Source organism: Bos mutus, chromosome 11 (assembly GCF_027580195.1).
Source record: "Bos mutus isolate GX-2022 chromosome 11, NWIPB_WYAK_1.1, whole genome shotgun sequence".
In the NCBI taxonomy this organism is placed as follows: domain Eukaryota; kingdom Metazoa; phylum Chordata; class Mammalia; order Artiodactyla; family Bovidae; genus Bos; species Bos mutus.
The window spans coordinates 94,143,115-94,164,127 of record NC_091627.1 but is presented as its reverse complement, the minus strand read 5'-3'; the positions used below and the strand labels follow the sequence as shown (position 1 = coordinate 94,164,127).

General features: G+C 41.2%; 1 protein-coding gene across 2 annotated transcripts in view; it reads left to right on the top strand.

Moving 5' to 3' along the window:
* The window catches only part of EXOC6B (exocyst complex component 6B), a 728,809-nt gene that overhangs the window by 700,430 nt on the left and 7,366 nt on the right, over positions 1-21,013 (top strand). For both annotated transcript variants that reach the window (XM_070379801.1, XM_070379802.1), the window contains exon 21: positions 20,731-20,843. In XM_070379801.1, the coding sequence (XP_070235902.1) occupies positions 20,731-20,843 (113 nt within the window). The remainder of the gene's footprint in view (positions 1-20,730; positions 20,844-21,013) is intronic.

The following is a 21,013-nucleotide window of genomic DNA, read 5'->3' as shown; positions in this document are numbered from 1 at the left end:
TCTGCTCCCAGCCCAGTGTTGTAAAGTGTTTGATCTTGAGATCCATAATGGGGACAGGGGAAGGTGCTGGGAAACTTTAGCTGCTGAAGAGGACACTTTCAGTCAGGAGCGGGGCTAGTCTGTGGAGAGGACTAGTTAAGGGCTGACAAGATGGTGATGATTTGCCAGTGCACTGTGCTAGCTCCTTTGGGGTTATTTTCTTACAGACATGCGAAAGGTCTCAGGTAGAAAACTAGATTGTTTTTCCCACAGCTTACCCACTGTATTTAAAGTGTGGGTGGTCCCCTCCTAAAAGCCACTGCTTATAATCTGGCCCTTGAAGGAACTCTGCTCCGAGGAAACAAGCCACATGGACAAATGCTAATCTGGAGAATGTCCATCTGCCCCTGGCTCACAAATAATACGGATGTGAAAGCCCTGGGGTCAGGGGAAGGGAGTTGTAGCTTGAAAGAAAGCCAGGGGCTCCAGCCTATATTACATTGAAGCAAAATTTAGACAGTTTTTGTTGCTTTAAAGTTCATGAAGGGTAATGTTTAGTTGCTTTTTAGAAATATCTTTGAATAGTAATGACGCCCTGTGATAAGAATGTTATTAACTATAATAACAATGTGAAATTTTCAAGTGGTTTCACTATGTCTCTTTTCATACCTTTATTCAATAAATTGGAGCAGTTTTTTTTTTTTTTTAACAAATTCACATCACTGATTGATTCAGAAAACCATAATGATTTGTTTGAGACCTTACAACAAGCCATACTATAACCCAGAGGTAGTAAACAGGAAGATCTTCTGTAGGATAAAGGCCCCCATGCCATCAAGGACCTTATTACTCTGGCCATACAAGAAACCAGAAGGTTGATTTATCTTTGCAAAATAACAGAAGAATTCTTTCCATTCTAGGATCTCAGAGAATGACACTAAATTCTCCCCCAAGGAGGCTTCTTTCTTCTCCTAATTTCTGCTTCCCACCAAGTCAAACAGTAGCTAATGGGCATTTAGGTGCTTCAAGTTCGAGACAGAAGAAAATGGCTACTGAAGCAGAGTTTGCCATTCTCTGCCATCCCAGGTCAACCTCATCTTTGAAAATACTGTAGAAACCTTCTGGTCCATTCCCAGAGGCTCAGAAATGAGAATGTAACTTCCTGACTTTACTATTCAGAGAAGAATTAGTTTGTGTTTATCTTCATTCTAGCCTGAGTGGGTGTGCTTCTTTCTTTATTCCTCTGCATGTTCTTTCTCAAGGAGAGATGGCGCCCTTCAGTTACTCTTTAAGAGCCTTGGCCTGGACCGAGATTCCTCTGTGCCACTGGCCGTGGTGTCAGAGTCAGGAAGTGTTTAAGTTGGCTCATTAAGTGACAGGACACTTTGCTATCATTTCAGGTGCGTGTGGTGGTAAGGATGAACCGACACCCCTTTCTCACTATACTCGCCTGGAATGCTGTGTATTCCTTGAAGGCACTACAGATTCCCTATCAGCCAGAAGCACAGTTGTGCACATTCCCATCAGTTAATGAGTTTGATGAATACAGTGTAGTATATTTAAATATGCTTATACAGTGGAGAATATTCTTCAGCAGTCAAAAATCAGTGAACTAGGTTTACATGGATCAACGTAGGTAGATCTTGAAAGCGTTCTCTTTTTTTTTTAACTTGGGGTATAGTTTCTTTACAATGTAGTTTCTGCTGTACAACAAAGTGAATCAGCTATATGTGTGCATATATCTCCTCTCTCCCTCACACCACCACTCCCATCCCATCCATCTGGGTCATCACAGAGCTCCAAGCTGAGCTCCCTGTGCTGTATAGCATGTTCCCACTAGCTATCTGTGAAAACAAAATACTGAATGAAAAAAAAAACTTACAGAATTTTGTATACAATGTTTTAATATATATAGAAAGTAAAACACAAAACATTACCATATATCGTCTCTCTAGTTGTTGTTGTTTAGTCACGAAGTCTTGTCTGAGTCTTTGCGACTCCATGGACTGCAGCACACCAGGCTTCCTTGCCCTTCACCGTCTTCCAGAGTTTGCTTAAACTCATGTCCAGTGAGTTGGTGATGACATCCAACCATCGCATCCTCTGTCACCCTCTCCTCTTCCTGCTCTCAATCTTTCCCAGCATCAGAGTCTTTTCCACTGAGTCAGCTCTTTGCATCAGGGGGCCAAAGTATTGGAGTTTCAGCTTCAGCATCAGTCCTTCTAATGAATATTCAGGGTTGATTTCCTTTAGGATTGATTGGTTTGACCTTGCTGTTCAAGGGACTCTCAAGAGTCTTCTCCAGCACCACAAATCAAAAGCATCAATTCTTCGGCACTCAGCCTTCTTCACGGTCCAGCTCTTACATCCATACATGACTACTGGAAAAACGATAGCTTTGACTACACAGACCTTTGCAAGCAAAGTGATGTCTCCTTTTTAATACACTGTCTAGGTTTGCCATAGCTTTTCTTCCAAGGAGCAAGCATCTTTTAATTTCAGTCACCATCTGCAGTGATTTTGGAGCCCAAGAAAATAAAGTCTGTCACTGTTTCCACTTTTTCCCATCTATTTGCCATGAAGTGATGGAACCGGATGCCATGATCTTAGTTTTTTGAATGCCAAATTTTAAGCTAGCTTTTTATTCTCCTCTTTCACCCTCATCAAGAGGTTTTTTAGTTCCTCTTCACTTTTCTGCCATTAGAGCAGTATAATCTATATCTGAGGTTGTTGATATTTCTCCCAGCATCTTGATTCCAGCTTGTGTTTCATCCAGCCCAGCATTTTGCATGATGTACTCTGTATATAAGTTAAATAAGCAGGGTGACAATAGACAGCCTTGACGTACTCCTTTCCCAATTTTGAAACAGTCTGTTGTTCCATGTCCAGCTCTAACTGCTGCTTCTTGACCTATATACAGGTTTCTCAAGAGGCAGGTCAGGTGGTCTGGTATTCCCAGCTCTTTTAAGAATTTTCCACAGTTTGTTGTGATCCACACAGTCAAAGGCTGTAGCATAGTGGGTGAAGCAGAAGTAGTAAAAGCGTAAAAGCTTGTGCTGTGTGTATGCTATGTCTCTTCAGTCGTGTCTGACTCTTTGCGACCTTATAAACTGTAGCCCGCCAGGCTCCTCTGTCCATGGGATTCTCCAGGCAAGAATACTGGAGTAGGTTGCCAGGCCCTCCTCCAGGGGCTCTTTCCCATCCATTGATAGAACCCCCATCTCTTATGTCTCCTGCATTGGCAGGAGTGTTCTTACTGCTAGCGCCACCTGGGAAGCTCTTTAAAAAAAAAAAAAAATGTAGGAGATTACATAATTAAATCATGATGGTAGTCTCCTCCAAGAAGGCATAAAGGAGGGGGATTTCATCTTTACTTATGTTTTATTTCTTGAAAACAGAGGATCTAAACTAAATTAGACAAATTGTTAACGTTTGTTCACTAGGGCTAAGATGGACTTTATATATTCTTTTTTACTTTATTTTTTAATTAAAAAAAAAAAACTTCTTGCCTTCTCATTCACCTGATCTAGGCATTTGTTCTCATAGACTTTGGTTCTTCACCAGCTGGTTAAATTGCACCACATAACTGAAAGAAAAGTTGACTAGAAATCAAGGGCTTATGTTCTAAACCTGCCTGCATTCACAGAAGCTTTGCCTGTGATCGTGACATCTTTCTTGACCTATTTCCTCCTCTGCAAGACAAAGAAATGGTCATCTTCTCTGCAGTTCCTCACGATTTGCCATTTTAGCAGGCTCATTCCGGCTAAGTGATGAGAATTACTCTCTGGGTCCTATAGTTGTTTACTTCCCAATAAGGAATTCTCTGGGTTTAGAATCTTAGAGCTAGAAGGGACATTAATGTTTCTGGTCATCAGTAAGTGTGATTTTTAGAGGAATCCTACTTAGTAGTAGGACTGTCTGCTATTGGCGGATGCAGGGCTGTGATGCTGGACCCTGATTGATTTTCCTAGAAATTAAACGAAATAAGATGAGTAAGTTGCCTGGCCCAGCAGAATCTATCGCATAGTAAGTGTTCAAGAAATGTCTAGTTCATTCTTCCCTTGAACACATCTGAGCTACTCCCCTTTCTGCACTTTGACTGCCACTAGTCTTTTTGTCTGAAATTCCCCCTGTTCTCTTCTGTATTTGATGTAAACTGTGCCCATCCTTTTGAAAGACTGAAACTTGAAATCATTTGGGCCTCTCCCATCTTTCCTTGTCCTGAATGCCTTCATTTGGCTCCCAAGGACAAGTGACATGCTTCACAGCACTTTTTATCAAATTTGTTTAATTCCACCTATTTCCAAAATGACCTTGAGGTGGCTTATTAGAATGATACATAAAACATAATTAGGAAAATAGGATTGAAAGGAAGGAAAGAAATTTAATGAAAAAGAACCAGCAAATACCCCAGCCCCATGGGGCTGAGTCTCTAGCCTTCCTAGGAACTAGTGTTTACTTCACACAGTCTTTAGGAGGCAGAGAACCTTTTTGTGGTTTGGAGTGGTGGTTGAAAACCACTTATCATCTGATACTTCTTTATTTGGTCTATTGATCAGCTCCAAAATTTGGCAGTGGAATCTGAGTTGCAGTTTTCCTCGATCTCCAACGCCTCACACACAGAACAAAATAGATTTTAAATGCATACGTTTCTGGGCTAAAGGCCTTCAGAAGCTAGCCTTCTAGTGCTGAGCCTTTTGTCCAGACCCATGTATATTTCCCAGACCACTGAGATTCTAGCTTATTCTAAACTTATCCAGGGTATAAGGATGCTTCCTGCTTAACTACCCTTGTGATGTCAGATATTTTTTCTTAGGCCAATCAGGAAGTTCGTGGACTATAATTTGTAATGACTCATATAAGACAAGAAATAGTGTTCTATAACTAATGTTTCTAATTTATCCACTTACAAAAGAGAACCCAAACCGTTTTCATTATGAATTTTGATAGTTTTTCCTGCAGGTTATCTAACCAGTATCTCCAAACTTTTTGATTGGCCACTACTGCTGACAAAGACATCTTGAAGACTCACCCCAAATATATGTATAACAATTTATTAACAAACTGTAATTAGATACTGAATGGCTACAAAAGAATAGTCCCACACACGCCCTTCTCCCCACCTCAGTTTAAAAACAGAAATTATATTACCTTTGAAAGTCTATGTGTATGCCCATGTGCGTGTACATACTCATGTTACTATCAGTAATATTTCAAGGCACAATATGTACTTAGGCTAAGTTAAGTTCATTGTTCACAATACTGGATATGAATCATGTTTTAAATAGCCTTTTTATAATTTCAGGTTTGGCAAACTGCTTTATCGAAGCTAATTAGTCATCATTGTTTTTACTTTGTGGTGTGGGTGATAAAGACCTTGCTCATGATCTGCAGACTTGTGTGCTCTGCCATTTTCTTGATGCTGCTTACACTTTATGGTTAATGTTATCTTCAATTCATGGTGTCTTTACAGGGGTATTTTTAAACCACTTATTTATTTTGACTAGAGAGGGAAGAAGAGTAGTTTAGTTAAAAACTCAACAGTATAGTGCCCAATCCGCCTACCTAGCACACTTTAACAGATCACAATATGCTGAAAAGGAACTGGGCCCTGGCTCCCACCTCCTGCCACATCCATGGCAGCAGTCCATCCAAACCAACACCTGCCTGCCTCCCCCCTTCCCCATCCCAACAAGGGGCAACTCCGCCCAGGGCAGTCTCCCGTCCTCCCCTTGAACATGTATGTACAGTATGATTATCATCACCCTGCGCAGGATAGATGCTGTCATGAATGAGAAATGGCCTTACAGTACAGTCTCTGACACAAAGGAATGCTTAGTGTTAAAATGTTTTGAATTTTGGGACTCTTCCCTCAGACTCCAATTGATGACAATGGGAGAGCCTCAAGCCTCCCTGTCTTTCCTTTTGTCTTTACCAGGGTAGTCTCAGAGGTGAAAAGTTTAGATAGCAAACCTATAAACCCATATTTATGAGGCAAATAAATATTTCCCAGAGTGACGTTCCCTTCCAGGCGAAGCTGCCGACGTGTAATGGGTTTCTGATAAAGAGCTGAGTGAAACTTCCATCCACCTGGCAGCTGGGCTGGAGGGAAAACAGGGACCTGCATAGCCACGGTTTGCCCCTCGCCTGCTGCACTCATCCGGGGGAGAAAGAGGAAGAAGGCAGAAGTTTCTGGGAGGCCCCAGTGCCAGCCTATAGAGTGACCATTGTTGCAAAACTCAGGTTTAAGCCAGATCCCTTTAACCTATAGAGATCCAGAGAAACTTGGAACCTCTCCCCACCCCAGTTTCATAGCCTGTGGAAAATCCTAAGACCTCTTTCAGATTTCTGTGGATCCCTAGATACCTCCAGTCTTCTTGTTTCCTGGGGTCCCCTTTCCACAGTCTATCTATGCAGCTTTCTAGGTGTGAAACTCAACCTTAAAAAAAAAAGTCATTCACCCAAGCAATTAAGAACAGATTGTCTTAAGATTGGGATTGAGGATATGGATTTTTAGGGGCGATTTATATCATACACTACACAGCAAATAGCTTTGAAAAAGTCAGTTAATCAGCCATCCCAGATCTCCAAAGTTGTTTGGGGCCATAGTAACAATAACAATAGGAATTCCCTTCTTAGCCCTTCTCACACACGTTAGTTGTCTCCTCTCTTTAGATTAGCTCCCTGCCTCTCAGAAACCAGAGCAACAAATTCTGTCCCCTTTCTGCACTGCATGTCTTGGCACCCTGGGGGATCTCACAAAGCAAGGTATTTCCCCCAAACACATTTTTCTATCCTATGATGCCAGATGTTAAGATAATGAAGTTTTTGCCATTCATGTTATAATCAAAATTGTCTCCCTGAAGCCATTTTCTTTCCTTCTTTTTTTTAATTTAGTGGCTATTAGACATTTTACACCTGAGAAAATTTCAGACCACTCTGTCCTCCCTGGCCTGAATCTAGAGGCAAATTTTCTCTGTAAAGGACTAGGTGGTGAATATTTTCGGTTTTTTAGGCTATAATGGTCTCTGTCACAACTACTTAATTCAGCTGTTACAGCACATAAACATAGACAATATGTTAAGCAATGAGCATGGTTATGTTCCAATAAAACTTTATTTGCAAAAACAAGTGGTGGCTATAGTTTTCCATCCCATGATCTAGAAGAAAGCAGATAGCAGCTTTGATGAAAACAAGTAGAGAAGGCTCCAGGCTAAAATTCAATCTCCTCAGCTTATTAGCATATGAGGCCATTTATCATTTGCTTCATTGGTCCTACTTATTACTAAGGCAGTCTCCACCTACCTGGCTCAGGCTTAGATGCCCTTCTTCTGAACTTTCTTTGCACCCTGTTAGAGTACATCTCCTAGTGCTCACGTCACTCTGCATCTGTTATTTACTAGACTGAGTTTCTCAAAGTAGAAGTGTCTGCTTCATCCTTTCATGTGCCTAGAAGAGTAGCTGAGACTTTGTTGGTACTCGGTTTGTGTTTGTTAAAGTGACTGCTGCTTTCCCTTTCCTGTGTTTGCCCAGATTTCTGTGTCAGGAAGCATGGGAGGCAGACAGGTGGTCTGTGAATGAGAGTGGCCCAGCACCAAGGACAAGGAGTTGGGGGGACCTTGGGCAATAAACACAATGAGTCCTTAGTCAAGTCTGTGCTTTTTGGTGGACTTTCTACAGTTGTTCTCTTCATCTGCCCTCAGCTATTGATAGGAGCTCTTGTGTTTCCATATCCAAATGAGAAAAACAGATTTGGTGACTTACCTGGGGTCACACTGTCAGTTGGGGGACCTCCAGCCTGAGGGTCTTTTATTGTGTTAAACTGCCTTTTAAAAGGCACCTGGGCATTGGATGTTTATGAAAAATACTTTATAGTGATATGATTGGTTTCATCCTGTTAGAGGCTAGAAGTCGACCAAAAAAAAAAAACAACAAAAAAAAAAACCCCTGGCTTAGTGTTCTATATGTTTGAAAAATGAAAGTGAAAGTGTTAGTTGCTCAGTTGTGTCTGACTCTTTGCGACCCTATAGACTGTAGCCTGCCAGACTCCTCCGTCCATGGGATTCTCCAGGCAAGAATACTGGAGTGGGTTGCCATTCCCTTCTCCATGGATCTTCCCGACCCAGGGATCAAACCTGGGTTTCCCACATTACAGGCAGATTCTTTACCATCTGACTGCACTTTATATGGTAGCCACGTTCTGAAGAGGTAGCATGTTTAGAATTTTGTCATTTAGACTGTATGTTAAGAGTTCCAGAGGAACATGTTATTTGAAATCATTTTGTCATCTAACCTGTTTAACATGAAGGTTTCTTCTGGAGTATATATAAAGTGCAAGTTCAGATCTTCATGTATCAAGTTTCCTTCAAGGACGTACTTTGGGAGCACAGTTCTCTACATGACTCAGTGTGCCTTTTCAATAGAAAATGTAAACAAAATCGCTTCTGGGCAAAAGAGGCGTGGCTCTGGTCAGTACGTCTTTGTGTCTGTCTGTGTGTACCTTCAGTGTGTGCCTGTGGTCCTTCGCTGCCCGTGTTATCTTTAAGAGGAAACTCTCCCTAACATGAGGTAGGCCCCATGCTGCCTGCTAGAAGCCGGCACAGTTAACTCGTTGAAGCCAGACATCTGCTGAGTTCCCATCACTAGTCACAGGATCTTCCCCTTCGTGCCCACTCATCTGTCACAACTCTTATTGCTCCCGTTTGATGTGTCCTTCTTCCCCAGACAACCTTGTTTCTAGTGCTGGTCAGAGGGTCCCTAAGTTTGGTCTCTTTGTAAAGTTTGTTCTGAAAAACAAATTATAAGTCCGTCCCACCATCCCCAATATTGTTCCTATAAAATGTCATTTTTACCTAGCTTAATTCTATTTAATGTGCTTTTACTGATTACCTGCTGGTAACCTAGCCCTATCTGGTCCATGTTCTGGAGTAGTCAGGAGGAGGAAACATGATCTCCATCCTTGTGAAGCTCCCCGTCAACATGGGAGATGAGATTCATATCTCAAGAATTAGCAGTGAAGGTGAGAATATATAGAATAATTCTCCTCACCAAAGTAAGCATGATGTGAACTTGTTTAGTAAAAAATACTAGTCTAGCAAACTTTGGGAGATAGGACAGGGAAGCCTGGCGCGCTGCAGTCCATGGGGTCGCAAAGAGCTGGACTCGACTTGGCCCTAAACAACAGCAGTGGGAACATGCAGGGCGTCCTTCACTGATCTTTTCATTTTTACTTTCTGAGTTGGTGGGGGGCGAGGTGGTAATCCTTTCTGCCTGTGAGAACACAGGAGCACCCTCAGGACCATTTACTTGAATATTAACCTGTAATTCTCCTTTACCCATGAACAATTCATCCATTTGAATCACTTCTGCATGTTCTGTGGGAGAAGTATGTGTGTTGATATGCATGAACAAGTATGTATGTTGATATGCTTATCTTAATATCTCATTTCTACGGTCTTTCCTAGAAGTTTGCGTTTGTTCTACTATTATGATGCTATCGACACTCTGCCAGTTAGCTCACTGTCTGGCTTTGAACTAGCTTGCACCTTGACTCATTTGAATTTTGCTAGTCTTTCCTAGCTACCATTGCAAAAAAATGAAAGTCTGGTCAGAACTTTGACCTAGCCTTAGGCAAGTGCTTTATCCAGAATCAATGATGATTTTTAAAAATAGACAGCTGTGGTGTCTTAGGGAGTAGAAGTCATCAAGCCATGTCTACTACTTGTCTTCTTTGTGACTTTCAGCAATTTACTCATCCTTTCTGGGTCTTTCTCCTCCCCCTCCTGCCCACCCCCTGTCACCCCATGAAATCAGAACTGTAATTTGAGTCCTAGAAAGCCATGAGCATGTTCTGAAACAATGAAATGTATTAGAGTCAGGTTTAGAATTGCCAAAGCCCTAGTTAGAAGTCATATAGCTTAAATTCATGGAAGAGGGAAAAAAAAGAAGATATTCCTAGGATTAATAGCTTGTTTAGTATAACCTGATATCTTTCCTTGTCATATCCTTTACCTGTACAAAACTTGTACACAGTTTTGTATAATAACCAATAATCACATAATTTATAATTTTTATTAACCTTTTTTCTTTGTAGCTTATAAGATGTCACATCAATTACTACACTAGTTTCTCTGATAAATACCATAAACAAATAACTCTGTGTTAGAGGTCAAAGCATCATTAATGATTGGTTGAGTTTGCTTTTGTTTGAAGAAGCCGTAACATTTATCAGTATGTTCTACTCTGAAAATATCCAATACTCCTGTTCCACCAGTTAAATGATAAAAATGCCCCCCCCCACATAATGTCTGATCTATCCCTTGAAAATGGCTTATATAGTTTATAAAAACTGCACTTATATGAATAAATCAAGAATATGATTAATAAGGAATTAGCGTCTTTGGTGTGAGTCCTAGGAGTACTGTTAAGTGAAAAACGCAAAAGTGCAGAAGAGTATCTACAGCATGCTACCCTTCCGGTGAGAAGGAAGAGGATATAAGAACATGCACGTGTAGCTTCTTGTTTGTACAAAAAAAGTAAAAGAAGGATAAACCAGAAGCCATATTGGTCACCTGTGAAGAGTCAATAGAAAAGATGTAGTAAGAAATGCAGAGAATAGAGCAGCTTAGTTGGGATGAGGAAAGAACGTTACTTCTGAGTGTACTTTTTCTATAGCTCTGATTCATTCACCAAAATAAATGATTTAAACCAACTAGAATGTGAGGGGGTCCAAAATGGAACACAAGCAGTGAAAACTAAATCTTAACTAAATTGTGAGAGAATAGCATAATCATACTGAAAGGAGTGAGGAAGAAAACAAGTAACGTAAGTAATTTTGAGATGGCTGGATGGCATCACTGACTCAATGGATATGAGTCTGAGCAAATTCAGGGAGATAGTGATGGACAGAGAAGCCCGGCGTGATGGATGCAGTTCACGGGGTCACAAAGAGTCAGACACGACTTAAAGAACTGTATAAAGTACTGAACTACAGGTAGTAAACTTGTTTTTCTCACATGGGTATGGATTAGCAGTTCTGAAACTACTTTAGTCTGTACCAGGATGAAACCCAGTAGGTAAAATATAATGAGAGCCAGGTTTCTCATTGTCAGAGAAAGAAGTGATAAATAAGGAAAGAGGGAAAGGTAGACTGAACCCTGTGGTGTTGGCCTGGAATATGAACTGACATAAAATATGAACTCATAATTTTAAAATATATTCACAAAGAGATATAGAAATAAATATGTTGTGTTAATAAATATACATGTGTTTCCTAGCTCTGTCCATTAATAGAGCTTAGAAACATTAACACCACAATAGGAATGAGCATGCTAAGGGCCCAGATCTTGGTTTCTAAATCTATTCTACAATACAAGGAACCGGAGCTCCTTGGAGAAGTGACTGGTTCCAAAGCAGGGGCAGGGAATGTGCAAGATGAGCTTGGCACATCTTATAGCACCAGCAAGTAAGGAATTGTTCAAGAAAGGATCAGTTCAGTTCAGTTCAGTCACTCAAGTCATGTCCAACTCTTTGTGACCCCATGAATCGCAGCATGCCAGACCCCCCTGTCCATCACCAACTCCTGGAGTTCACTCAGACTCACGTCCATCAAGTCAGTGATGCCATCCAGCCATCTCATCCTCTGTCGTCCCCTTCTCCTCCTGCCCCCAATCCCTCCCAGCATCAGGGTCTTTTCCAATGAGTCAACTCTTCGCATGAGGTGGCCAAAGTACTGGAGTTTCAGCTTCAGCATCATTCCTTCCAAAGAAATCCCAGGGCTGATCTCCTTCAGAATGGACTGGTTGGATCTCCTTGCAGTCCAAGGGACTCTCAAGAGTCTTCTCCAACACCATAGTTCAAAAGCATCAATTCTTCAGCGCTCAGCCTTCTTCACAGTCCAACTCTCACATCCATACATGACCACTGGAAAAACCATAGCCTTGACTAGACAGACCTTTCTTGGCAAAGTACTGTCTCTGCTTTTCAATATGCTATCTAGGTTGGTCATAACTTTCCTTCCAAGGAGTAAGCATCTTTTAATTTCATGGCTGCAGTCACCATCTGCAGTGATTTTGGAGCCCAAAAAATAAAGTCTGACACTGTTCCACTGTTTCCCCATCTATTTCCCATGAAGTGATGGGACCAGATGCCATGATCTTAGTTTTCTGAATGTTGAGCTTTAAGCCAACTTTTTCACTCTCCTCTTTCACTTTCATCAAGAGGCTTTATAGTTCCTCTTCACTTTCTGCCATAAGGGTGGTGTCATCTGCATATCTGAGATTATTGATATTTCTCCCAGCAATCTTGATTCCAGCTTGTGCTTCTTCCAGTCCAGCATTTCTCATGATGTACTCTGCATATACCTTAAATAAGCAGGGTGACAATATACAGCCTTGACGTACTCCTTTTCCTATTTGGAACCAGTCTGTTGTTCCATGTCCAGATAGATAGATGGAAAATACATGGGAGAGCCAGTCTGCAGGCATCCCTGACAACCATAGCTGGAACAGTTCGAACAACAGCATGAATGATGATTGTATTAGATTATAATCCACAAAATAAATACCTCTGAGGTCATACTGATATAAATAAATGGACAAATAAATGGAGGAGAAGGGACAACACTTTTCCTCACAGGAGGATTTCATTTAATAACTGTATATATATATATTTATTAGCATTATTAATTTAACATTATTAATAATAAATGTTGTTATAGACAAGATCTACCAATGGATGTTAACATTAGTGGACAAAAGTTTGAGGAGAAACAGGATATTTCTTAGTATCAAAGTATATCTCCGACAAAAAAATATTAATTACAAAGGTAAAAATAATAATTTTGCAATAGAGAAACTTAACCACTTAAACTAAGTGATCAAGTGATCATTATTGGTTAATGTCACCAATAGTGAAATATGTGGATATTCTGTACGCCTGATATGATACACTAAGAAGGGGACAGTGTCACTTCTGTAGTGTTTTTGCAAAACAAAAAATGCACAACCTCAATCCAGAATTTGGTAACCGTGACACCGCTGCCATTTGGGCTTGGTAGTTCTTTGCTGTAGGGGCTGTCCTGAGCACTGGAGGATGCTTGCCAGCATTCCTGGCTCCCTCGATACCAGAAGCATCACCTCCACTACCTCCGCCAGCCTTGTTACAACCAAAAATGTCTCCAGACGTATTTCCAGGTGTCCCATGTGAGGCAAGGTCTCCCTCACTGAAAACTACTGCCTCAGTTTAACCAGAAGCAAATATCGAGGGAGTGAAGTCGCTCAGCCGTGTCTGACTCTTTGCAACCCCATGGACTGTAGCAGGCTTCTCCATCCATGGGATTTTCCCAGCAAGCATACTGGAGTGGATTGCATCTTCCTGACCCGGGGATTGAACCCGGATCTCCCGCATTGCAGACGCTTTACCCTCTGAGCCACCAGAGAAGTCTAAGCAAATATTGGGCAGACTCAAATTAAGGGACCTTCTGCAAAATAAATAAGTAAGAGTAATTTATAAATGTCAAGGTCTTCAAAGATAAAAATGAGAAAATATACTGGAAGAGTCATAGAAGACATGATGATTAAATGCAGTGGGATACTGAATGTGTTCAGAAAAAGGACGTTAGTGGAAAATCTGGTGAAAGTAGAATGAAATAGTTTAATAGCATTGTACCAATGTTGATTTCTTGGTTCTGATCATTGTAATATAATATGTGGACATTAGAGAAGCTGGGTAAATCTGGACGTTAGAGGAATTGTCTAAACTATTTTTACAATTTGTATGTAAGTCTAAAATTATTTCAAAACAAAATTTTTTAATTTTGTTTAACAAAATCTGTGACTGATGGTAATAATAAAATGCAGGCAAATTTCCATATCTGACTCAATGACAGAGATATAATCATAACACATTTGTTTCTGCTGATGTGATTCTAATCACCTCAAACATTGTCTGATAATCAAAATAAATTTAAACCCAATGTGTGTGTGTGTGTGTGCATTCTGAACCACAGTTTATATATGCTGTTTAAATTTTGTTACAAGTGAAAAACCTTGTAAATTGTTCATGTGATAGTTCAAAAAGAAGAGGAATACATTACTTAATAGCATTAAAATCATTTGGCTTGGATTGCAGTTATTTGTGTTTTTCTTTTATTCTCCTATGTGGGGGGAAACCACATATCTTAATATCACTTGAAAAGCCCATCCCTGTCCTTCCACATATTAGATGCTTCTAAAAACATTTGCTGAATGTTTTTAGAAGACAATGGCTAATGTCTTCATTAAGACAATCTGAGACGAGAAAATATGCTTTATTATTTATGTTTCAAATCCTATGAGTAAATATTAGAAGAAGCCACTCGAACTTTTAAACTTAAGGTTATAATTTTTATGCAACTCTTAAGAAATATAAATAGAATGAACATGGTGCAGGCCCACAACATGGTTCTGTAAATTCAATGAGAAGGCATCACATGGAAAATCAAGAATTTTAACAATGTTCTGACACAGAAGTAAGAGTTCATCAAAAGTCGATTACGTGGAAACCCACTCTCTAATGAGGGTTCCCGGGGATGAGAGAAGTGAACTATTCTCGTGATTGTGTTAACCTGTCGCCCCAGCCCATCTAGCCTCCCAGGTCTTACCAACCAAACCAGACCTTTGGCTGTGGACCCTGCTGACCATCCCAGCACACAGGGCCCAGGTGTGCTCTGATCCTCTCTCATAATGAGACTAATTCTTGCTGAAAACATCTGTTACAGGTGCTTCCCTGTGCCCATACACCACTTAACACTGGTGCAGGCACACAGTCATCACTCAACTCTTGGCTAAAGCCACAAATACCAAAACAGAGGGTGAATGGAGGGCTTCCCTCTTAGCTCAGTTGGTAAAGAATCTGCCTGCAATGCAGAAGACCCCGGTTCAATTCCTGAGTCGGGAAGATCTACGGGAGAAGGGATAGGCTACCCACTCCAGTATTCTTGGGCTTCCCTGGTGGCTCAGCTGGTAAAGAATCTGCCTGCAATGTAGGAGATCTGGGTTCGATCCCTAGGTTGGGAAGATCCCCTGGAGAAAGGAACATCTAGAGAATTCCATGTATAGTCCATGAGGTCGCAAAGAATCGGACATGAGTGAGCAACTTTCACTTTCACAGGTTGGATGGAATAGCGGAGTTACGGAAGGCCATCTGAAGTGGCACTTGAGTTGTTGCTTCAGTCGCTTAGTCACGTCTGACTCTTTACAACCCCATAAACTGCAGCATGCCATGCTTCCCTATCCTTCACTATCTCCCAGAGTTTGCCCAAACTCATGTCCATTGAGTCATGATGCTACCCAACCATGTTATTTTCAGTCTCCCCATTCTCCTCCTGCCCTCAATCTTTCCCAGCATCAGGATCTTTCCAGTGAGTCGGCTCTTTGCATCAAGTGGCCAAAGTATTGGAGCTTCAGCATCCGTCCTTCCAATGGTTATTCAGGGTTGATTTCTTTTATGATAGACTGGTTTGATCGCCTTGCAGTCCAAGAGACTCTCAAGAGTCCTTTCCAGCACCACAATATGAAAGCATCAATTCTTTGGTTCTCAGTCTTCTTTATGGTCCAACTCTTACATCCATACATGACTACTGGAAAAACCATAGCTTTAACTAGATGGACCTTTGTTGGCAAAGTGATGTCTCTGCTTTTTAATATGCTGTCTAGCATTGTCATAGCTTTTCTTCCAAGGAGCAAGCGTCTTTTAATTTCATGGCTGCAGTCACCATCCACAGTGATTTTGGAGTCCAAAAGAATAAAGTCTGTCACTGTTTCCACTTTTTCCCCACCTATTTGCCATAAAGGGATGGGACCTGATGGCATGATCTTCTTTTTTTGAATGTTGAGTTTTAAGCCAACTTTTTCACTCTCCTCCTTCACTCTCATTAAGAAGCTATTTAATTCCTCCTTTCTTTCTGCCATTAGAGTGGTATCATCTGCATGTCTGAGGTTGTTATTTCTCCCAGCAGTCTTGATTCCAGCTTGTTTCCAGCTTGTGATTCATCCACCCCCACATTTTGCATGATGGACTTTGCATATCTAAACTGAGTACAGGGTGAGATAGTACCGAGATGCACATTAAACACAGAATCATTGTTGAAAGAAAGCTATCCCTTTATAGCCTTTGCGACAACAAAGCAAGTATCTCATTGTTGTGCTGATGTTTGAGTTATCTTCTATTTATGACAAGTTAGAATGGTTTCCCATTTATGATAGTGGTGTAAAGTGTTCTTTAAAATTTTTTAATACCAAAATATGAATCAATGCAAAACTGTTAAATTAATAAATACACTTGTAGCATGAGGATATGGTAAAAATTATGAATTGATACTCAATAAAGTTTGAAGAATAGTTCAGTCTCCTGCCTTTGACACTCTCTTTTCTTCTTCTCCATCCCCCTCCTGCTTATAAATGTGAAGAAATAAAATATCTTAAGTGCATACATAGTATTCTACTTTCTGTGAAAGAAAGAAGAGGAAATAAGGAAGCAAACGTGTATCTGTTTATCTTTACAAATAGAAACATATTGGAAAGAAAGTTATGACCAACCTAGATGGCATATTCAAAAGCAGAGACATTACTTTGCCAACAAAGGTCCGTCTAGTCAAGGCTATGGTTTTTCCAGTGGTCATGTATGGATGTGAGAGTTGGACTGTGAAGAAGGCTGAGCGCTGAAGAATTGATGCTTTTGAACTGTGGTGTTGGAGAAGACTCTTGAGAGTCCCTTGGACTGCAAGGAGATCCAACCAGTCCATTCTGAAGGAAATCAGCCCTGGGATTTCTTTGGAGGGAATGATGCTAAAGCTGGAACTCCAGTACTTTGGCCACCTCATGTGAAGAGTTGACTCATTGGAAAAGACTCTGATGCTGGGAGGGATTGGGGGCAGGAGGAGAAGGGGACGACAGAGGATGAGATGGCTGGATAGCATCACTGACTCAATGGACGTGAGTCTGAGTGAACTCCGGGAGTTGGTGATGGCCAGGGAGGCCTGGCATGCTGCGATTCATGGGGTCGCAAAGAGTCAGACACAACTGAGCGACTGAACTGAACTGAACTGAATTAATGAATATAAACTATTAAACAGTGGAAACCCATGAATCCATACCAGTAATAAAGCAGATGAATTAATAGTGGAGCAGAAGCGAGCGCTTGCTTATGGTCAAATGCTGAGTGACAGCTGATAAACTTGGAGGGAAGGATGGAATCAGTTTGAAACTATCATAGTGAAGACTAAATTGGAGAAACATCTTCAATAGATGCTAAATCTAATAGAAAATTTTAATCAGGAACAGTATGTTCACGTGATCTCCTAAATTGCTTGCTCGTTACAAAAGAAAAAATAATACCTAGACAGTGGAGAAATCAGACGACATCTTATCTTGACTGGGTGATCAAAATTAATGTCACCGTTGAGAGACACGTGAACATTTGCACCTCCAGATGTGATGCCCTGAGGAGGACACAGCATCACATGTAGGATTCTGGCCAGATATGCATATCTTACATCTTATTATGAGAAAGAGTTAGGAAAGTCAAAACCTAGGATGAAAAAGGAGGTAGGGAACTTTTGAAGAGTTGATATTATTAAAAAATGTTAATATCATATAAGAAAGACTGTGGAAATAGTCCAGATTAAAGGAGACTCAATAGCTAGCTAAATGTAATACCTGATCCTGAACAAAGAAGCTATACAGGACATTATTGGGTCAATTTATAAAATTAGAGTATGAACTGTATCAAAATTAGATTTATTGAAGTTAAAAACCATACTGTGATTATGTTTGAGAAGAATGCTGAAATATTTGGGGATAAAGGGCCATGATGTGTGTAATTACTCTCAAGAGACTCCAAGAAGAAATACTGTATATGTGCAAAAAAAGAAAGAACACAAATGATGGGGCATGCTGGGTAAAACATTGGTGATGCATGGATCTGGGAGGAGGGTATATAGTGCTCCTTAGACTACGCCTCTTCTTAGAACTTTCTGATAGATTGGAATTATTTCCAAAATGGAAACTTTTAGAGATAAAAAATTAAGATGTGCTCGCGATGACACACGTTCAGTGATGACAGAATGTTCAGCGTCCTCGGGAGAGACTTTACTGAGATCTTACAAGGCAGTTGCATGCAGAGAACTAGGCTGAGAGGCCTCATTCACCTCGGAATATCATAGTCTGGAGATCCAAGTGCCGTGATAAAGAGGCCTACTGGTTTTCTTATTCTCTTATTCTAACTCTGATCTAAAGAATCCAGTAGAGCTGTACCCCAGAGCAGGTTAACTTAGCTAAGTCTTACCCAGCCTCTAGTCTATGTCCATCTGTCTCAGAGGAGACCATCAGATCTAGGTGCAGGCCACAAAAAGGCCTGTGGGAAGCAGCATAGACCCAGAGCGTGAGCCGCAGGCTCATACTGGTTGAGCTTAGTAGAGTTGTGTGGTTTCCAGGCCCAGCGTGGGATAAACTAGCTAGCTTGTCATCCCAGAGGTCGTAGGCTCAGTACTGGCATTGAGAGACTTTGGCAAGAATTTAAAAATAGGAAATCTTGGGACTAAGTTATGAACTGCCCTCCACGCCCTATTGGTGATTTACCCAGGTTTCATCATCCAGAAAGACATGGTGTTCTTTGCAGTAAATCAGAAAATGCTGATACCATCAGTTCCATCACTGAAATTAGGATTCTATTAGTAGAGAACAAAATGAAATTAGTTTTATGAAATGTGTATATATATATATATATATCCACATCTGAGAAATAATATCTAAAATAGCTTTAAGAAATCAGGTTTTCAAATTTTTCCAATTAAACTTATTTGTTATTCTTTCATGCTTCTTTTGTTAGGTCCCTAGCATGCAAACAGCAAAAAGCTCCCAACATTTTCTGTTTAGTTTTCTAAGAGAAAAAAAACTAATTAATAAAATGCTCTCTTTTCCCATAGTTTCTTTCCTTGGGGTTTCAGGGAAAAACATAATCTTACTTGTAGAAGACCTTTAGAACAAGGGACACTCCAAATGTCTATCATGTTCCTTAGGAGGAACTGTCTTGAGCAGTCTTTAGGCTGGAAATACCAAGATTAGGATAGGAAGTCAGGGAAATTTTTCTTCTAAAGGAGAGCTCTGTGAGGCCTTGGGGCAGTGAAAGGAAGTGGTAGAAGCCCTTTTGCTTGCCAACTAAAACAAGCATGACCTAAAAGAGGCCTGAGAGGGCCGTTTGGGGCCTTGCTGACCCAGGCCAACCAACATGTCTGTCTCTCTCCCCGTCTCCTCTCGTATTTAGTATCCCTTTCTTGGCTGAGGGTGTAGGGGCTTTTCTCTGTTTTAGTTTTGGGACTTTAGCCAATTTGCATCCTGAGGAAGTTCTTAACATCTATCCTAAGAGAATGGATAGAAGAGGAGACTTGGCCCACACTGCCTGTTTGCCCAGCTGCACAGTGGGGAAGACAGAGGAGGAAGGTATGCCTAAGAGCCCAGACTCCAGCGTTGAATTTGATTCTTGGCCTCTCCGCCTTAGTTCTGCACAGAGAGACTGTGGTCTGCTTACCTTCATCAACTGTTACCTCTTAGAAAGGGAGAAGTGGGGAAACGCCCTGAGTCCAGAAGCACTTGTGTGCATCTCATGGCTAGAAAGACTGCTTGAAGGCCCTTCTGTGTGATGATGTGAGTCTGGGGCAGTGACCCCCGCAGGTTTATACAGGGGCCTACCAGCTTCCCTTCCGTCACCCCTACCCCACCTTTGAAAGGCACTGATTTTTTTCTTTTTTAGTTTTATTTAGTTATGAGTTTTCAATATTTGTTAGACTGATACCTGAGGCTAAAGCTGGCTGAGAAGGAAAGCCTTTGACAAAATGTGGTTAGTTAGCAGATTTCTATCTGTTCAACCAGTGTCCACATGGGTGTTGTATATTGCCTCATGTAAATAGCATATGGTCCATTTGTGTCTTGGTTCAGTGTGTTTCTGTGCTATCTGTGTGTCCTGTTTGTTTTTGGCATGTGTCTGTATCAACTGAGTAACTTAGCAAAGTCAACACAGCAAGTCATGAAATTCATACTTGAACCCAGACCTTTTAACCTGAAAGCTCATATAGTTGCATATGGGGCACTGGACACACCCACCTGTATTTGTTCATGGTTGAATTCTGAGCTCCTAGAATGGTGCTTGGCACATGGAAGACATTTCGTAAGTATTTATTAAGTGAATGAGTGATTATTATGATAGTCTGGTGTTTTGATTCAGTCCAGTGCCAGTTTCTTTCCAGGCCTGCCTCTGAGAGCTCTCTCCCGGCATCAGCAGCGCAGTGCTTCCGGCAGAGATGACTCTACCTTACAGTGATTACCTGTTTATTTTCTTAGTTTTGTTACTGTAGCCATTCTTTCTCTTGTGTGTGTGTTAGTGGCTCAGTCGTGTCCAGCTCTTTGCAACCCCATGGGCTGCAGCCCGCCAGGCTCCTCTGTCCACGGAGTCTCCAGGCAAGGACACTGGAGTGGGTCACCATCCCCTTCTTTGGGTGCTCTTCCCAACCCAGGGATCAAACCCGGGTCTCCTGCATTGCAGGCGGATTCTTTACCATCTGAGCTCTCAGGGAAGAGTCATACTCTTTCTCGTATTACAATTTTAATTTTATTTTTCAAATCTAGTGGGTAATGAAGGGTGCTAGGAGTTTTTGAGATCCTGATTTGTCTTATCTGTCTGATTAATCACCAGAGTGGGGGTTTGGATATTTTACAGCTTTTGGATCTCTTCATCCAGTGGGATTGGTCAACCTACCTTGCTGACTATGGTCAGCCCACCTGCAAGTACCTCCGGGTAAACCCTGTGACAGCTCTGACCCTGCTTGAGAAGTGAGTACCCATCCCATGGCCTGTTTTGAGGGGTGGGGTGATGGGGAGGGGAGACTGATACAGAGGATAATTTTCTCTTTGCCACTACCTTGAAAAGATGGCAAAGAGGCCCCACTCTAAAGCCGCCACAGGTGTTCTCAGCAGTTTCCATTGCTGGATTTGGCAGTTCA